The following is a 4,268-nucleotide window of genomic DNA, read 5'->3' on the forward strand; positions in this document are numbered from 1 at the left end:
CCCTGGGCAGCCCATTCCAACGCCCAACAGCCCCTTCTGCACAGAAATCCTTCCTCAGAGCCAGCCTGACCCTGCCCTGGGCAGCTTGAGGCCATTCCCTCGGGGCCTGGCGCTGGCTCCTTGGCTCCAGAGACTCATCCCCCCTCTCTGCCCCCTCCTGGCAGGGAGTTGCCGAGGGCCAGGAGGTCTCCCCTCAGCCTCCTCTTCTCCAGACTGAACCCCCCCAGTTCCCCCAGCTGCTCCCCAGCAGACCTGTGCTCCAGACCCTGCCCCAGCTCCGTTGCCCTTCTCTGGCCACGCTCGAGTCATTCAATGGCCTTTTTGGGGTGAGGGGCCCAGAACTGAACCCCCTCAGCGAGGGGCGGCCTCCCCAGTGCCGAGCCCAGGGCTCAGATCCCTTCCCTGTCCCTGCTGGCCACGCCAGGGCTGGCACAAGCCAGGATGCCATTGGCCTCCTTGGCCCCCTGGGCACACTGCTGGCTCATGTTCAGCTGGCTGGCAGTCAACACCCCCAGGTCCCATCCACTAAATTTGGGAGGTGGAAACAGTTTTGTGTGTTGCTGGTGGAGCTTCCCCCAACGCCAGCAGGAGCTGGGGTACCTCGGTGTCCGCCCACCTCCCAGATCCTTTCTCCTCCCTCCCCTTCACCCGCAGGTCAACGCCCTGGATGGCTACAACCGAACGGCCCTTCACTACGCGGCGGAAAAGGACGAAACCTGCGTGGAAATCCTCCTGGAGTACGGGGCCAACCCCAACGCGCTGGATGGCAACAAGGACACGCCGCTCCACTGGGCAGCCTTCAAGAACAACGCCGAGTGCGTGCGGGCGCTGCTGGAGAACGGCGCCTTGGTCAACGCCCGCGACTACAACAACGACACCCCGCTCAGCTGGGCGGCCATGAAGGGTAACCTGGAGAGCGTGAGCATCCTGCTCGACTTCGGGGCCGAGGTTCGGGTGGTTAATTTGAAAGGCCAAACCCCCATCTCGCGTTTGGTGGCGTTGCTGGTTCGGGGCTTGGGTACGGAACGGGAGGATTCCTGCTTCGATCTTCTCCATCGAGCTATCGGACATTTTGAGCTGAGAAAAAACGGCAGCATGCCCTGGGAGGTGACGAGGGATCAGCAGCTCTGTGAAAAGCTCACCCTGCTCTGCTCGGCCCCCGGTACCTTACAGACCCTGTCACGTTACGCCGTACGCCGCAGCCTGGGCGTCCGGTTCCTGCCCGAGGCGGTGAAGCAGCTGCCCCTGCCCACCTCCCTGAAGGAGTACGTGCTTCTCCTCAGCTGAGCGCAGGACGAGGCGCCGGGGCTCTTCCTCACCACTTCCTCACAGCAAGCACCGGGAAACGAGGTTGACCCTTGGGTGTGGGACTCTTGGGTGCCCGGAGTCCCCTCCCCGGTCGCCGTCCCGGTTTCCATCCTGCTGCGCTCGGAGCCGGCGCGGGGCAGCGGGGACCCACTGGTGCTGCTCGGTGCAGCTCCTCCCACGTGCTCACCCCTCGATTTCGGCCTTGTGAGATGAGCAAGCCCCCTTGAACAGCAAATTATATCCCAGCTGTTGGATTAACCTATTTTTTTCCCCCTTTTTTTTTTGTGTGTGTACGTCGGGGCTGACCTTGGGGAAAGGAAGGCTTTGTAGGTGCAGGGAGAGCAGGGAAACGCTCTTTCTTTGAAGGACCTGTGATAGGAAATCAAGAAGTCCTGTGGGATGCATCGGCTGGAATTCTGGTGGAAAAAAACCCACCCCAAGCCCCTGTAGCGACCCCCTGAGTGGTGTAGCACTGCGGGCTGACACCTTTGCTTGGCACCAACACCCCGACACACCCGCAGCGCCCCACAGACGGGGCAGCGCTTGTGTGTCCGCACCTCCCGGTGCAGACATCAGGCATCCTTTCACCACGTGGAAGTCTATTTTTTTCCCTTTTTATCTAATTTTTTTAAGACCCCTTGGAGGGGTGGAAGGTGGGAGCCCCTCAAGAGAGACACTGTGGGGCTGTAATTTGTGTGAGCAGAGGAAATGTTTCTCTCCCTCTCGAGTTGCTCCGCTCAGAGCAGCGGCTGCTCCGTGCCCCGGAGCAGAGGGTTTCCCTCCCATCTACCACACCATACCCCCCCCACCCCCCAAGCTCTTCCTTAGCTTTGCTTTTGCACTGCCGACTCACCGGTTTTGGTGTTGATTTTATTTATGTGTGTGTACATGTGGATTTTAGGAGGAGGGTGGGCAGCGGGGCGCTGTGCAGGACCCCCGTGGGCAGCACCCACTCTCTGTTGGGCACAGCTTGCTCCCAGCCCCGCCCATTTGGGGTCCTCCCTGAACAGGGAGGCTGCGTCAGGGTGGGGTTTGGGGGGAGCTGGTGTTTTATTCCTGTCCTCATTTTTGGCCCCACGTACGGTCCCTGTCACACCTCAGAACTGTAACATCACCCCGCCCGTGGTGACGCGTTTTAAATCCTCATGCTGATGAGTTTTGTGTGGGTTTTGCTTCCGACCACAGCCTGCCCCCTCCGATCCCCCTCCACGCTGCGCCACCCCTGATTTTTGGGTTTTTTGGGGGGGATTTTGATGATGCACCGAGCTGTATCATCCTCTGTGTGTGCGTTCCTCACCCAGGGGTCCTAGGAGAGCTGTTCCCTGCACTTGAAGTCAGGCGGGTGAACTTTGATAATTGCTTTATGGGAGAAACTCGGGGTGTGTGGGGGGGAAAAATCAGATTTTATATATTTTATTCCTCCCTGTTGGGCTGGGAAGTGAAGCCGTCGGGACTGGGGGTGTGTGCGGAGCTGCGGGAGCCGTGTTCTCCTTCCCTGGGGGGGCTGAGCGCTGAGGGTTGGAGCATGATTCACGTTTGCCACCACGACTGAGTGGTGAGTTTATTGAAGCATCTTAATTCTGAATTTTTAACACTAGAACAGTGCCCTGGGGACTCTACCCAGACCTCTTACTCTCAGCTCGTCGCAATATCCCGCCGCAACACTTGGGGAAACCGCTTTTCTGTTTTAAAAAAGCCCGTAAAAACAGCTAAACCAACCCAAAATTTACCCTGAAGAAACCCTCTGCTTGAGGAAAACCGCTCTTCTGCCGAGGCAGCGCGTGTCCTCGGGGAATGAAGGTGCTGCCTGGCTTCCCTGGGGGGGTGCAAGCTAGAACGAGGAGCGTGAGCTACAACGGGGAGCGCTTGTTTTGGGGGAGTTCCCCGGAGTGACACGGGGACACGCTCCGGGGTGGGGGGGAAGCCTTGCCAGGGATGGAATTTTAAATGTTGGACTCGAGCGAGATCCTCTTGCGCGTGACGTGCTCCAGGTGGGCTTTCTCCGAGGTGTCCAGCTCGATGTTGTACTTGGCCAGGATTTTTAGGATGGGGCGAAGCTTCAGCCACCACTGCTCCTTGGGGATGCGGTGTCTGGGTGTGAGAGACAGAGAGAGAGATGGGAATTATCCTGCCTGGGGTACAGCCTCAGGGGTGTGGAGTGGAGGGGGGGTGGTAAAAAGGGGGGGCGCCTACTCGAAATCTGTCTGCTCCTTGAGCTCGGCGATGGGCTGGAAGACGAGGCTGCGCTTGCGCATGCCCAGCAGACAAGCCGAGTCGGCCGTGTTGGCGAAGATCCGACCTGTGAGGGGAGGTGGGGAGTGGGCTTAGTGTTTTAGACACCACACGCTGCCCCCCCTCAGAGGGGAGAGCACCCCCCAAAACGTGCAGGGGAGCCCTTGTGTTGAGATATTGGAGCACCTGTGTGCGGTGGGGAAGAGCTGGGGATTTTGCTTTTGGCTGCGGTTGTGGAGAGGGGGGTTTGGAAACGGGGCAGAGAAACACCCCCCCCATGCCCCCCTCCCCACGCCAGGGTGGCACCCACCATGCCGGGAGCACTCCTTGATCTTCCCAGTGATCCAGGCCACCGCCTTGGCACCCATTTTGGTACCAAAGTTCCTGTCAAAGGGCGTCGGGGTGCCGCCCTGCGCCGGAAAAGTCACTGGGTGAACAGGGGGAAGCCCTGGGCGAGGGGCTCCCAACATGCAGCCCCTTCCCTGGGTGGGGGGGTTCTCTCCCATTCCTGTTGCCTGGAGGGGGGGGCCCTGTACCTGCTGCATGTGCCCCAGCACGTTTTTCCGGCAGTCGAAGGTGCCCTTTCCCTCCTCCGAGTAGAGGTTGTAGATGAAATCCGTGGTGTAGTTCTCGTTGCACCGCTCGTTCCTGTGCCAGGGGAAGGAGATGAGCTCACGGGGTGGGGGGTGTGACACGAGCATGGCAGGTCTCAGCCACCCCACCCCAGG

General features: G+C 59.9%; 2 protein-coding genes across 2 annotated transcripts in view; one reads left to right on the forward strand and one right to left on the reverse strand.

Moving 5' to 3' along the window:
• The window catches only part of ASB8 (ankyrin repeat and SOCS box containing 8), a 2,304-nt gene extending 426 nt beyond the window's left edge, over window positions 1–1,878 (forward strand). Inside the window, exon 2 of the mRNA XM_026867152.1 lies at window positions 655–1,878. Within this exon, the coding sequence (XP_026722953.1) occupies window positions 655–1,287 (633 nt within the window). The 3' untranslated portion in view covers window positions 1,288–1,878. The remainder of the gene's footprint in view (window positions 1–654) is intronic.
• Window positions 1,602–4,188, reverse strand: LOC113490624 (ATP-dependent 6-phosphofructokinase, muscle type-like; the record flags this gene model as incomplete). The annotated part of the gene is made up of 4 exons (XM_026867153.1): window positions 1,602–3,399; window positions 3,502–3,607; window positions 3,851–3,950; window positions 4,077–4,188. Coding segments are annotated over 4 exons (466 nt in total), but the record flags the coding sequence as incomplete, so codon positions are not given.
• Between the last annotated feature and the right edge of the window lie 80 nt (window positions 4,189–4,268).

This window comes from Athene cunicularia, unplaced genomic scaffold (genome assembly GCF_003259725.1).
Source record: "Athene cunicularia isolate RWA unplaced genomic scaffold, athCun1 SCF_189, whole genome shotgun sequence".
Taxonomy (NCBI): Eukaryota; Metazoa; Chordata; class Aves; order Strigiformes; family Strigidae; genus Athene; species Athene cunicularia.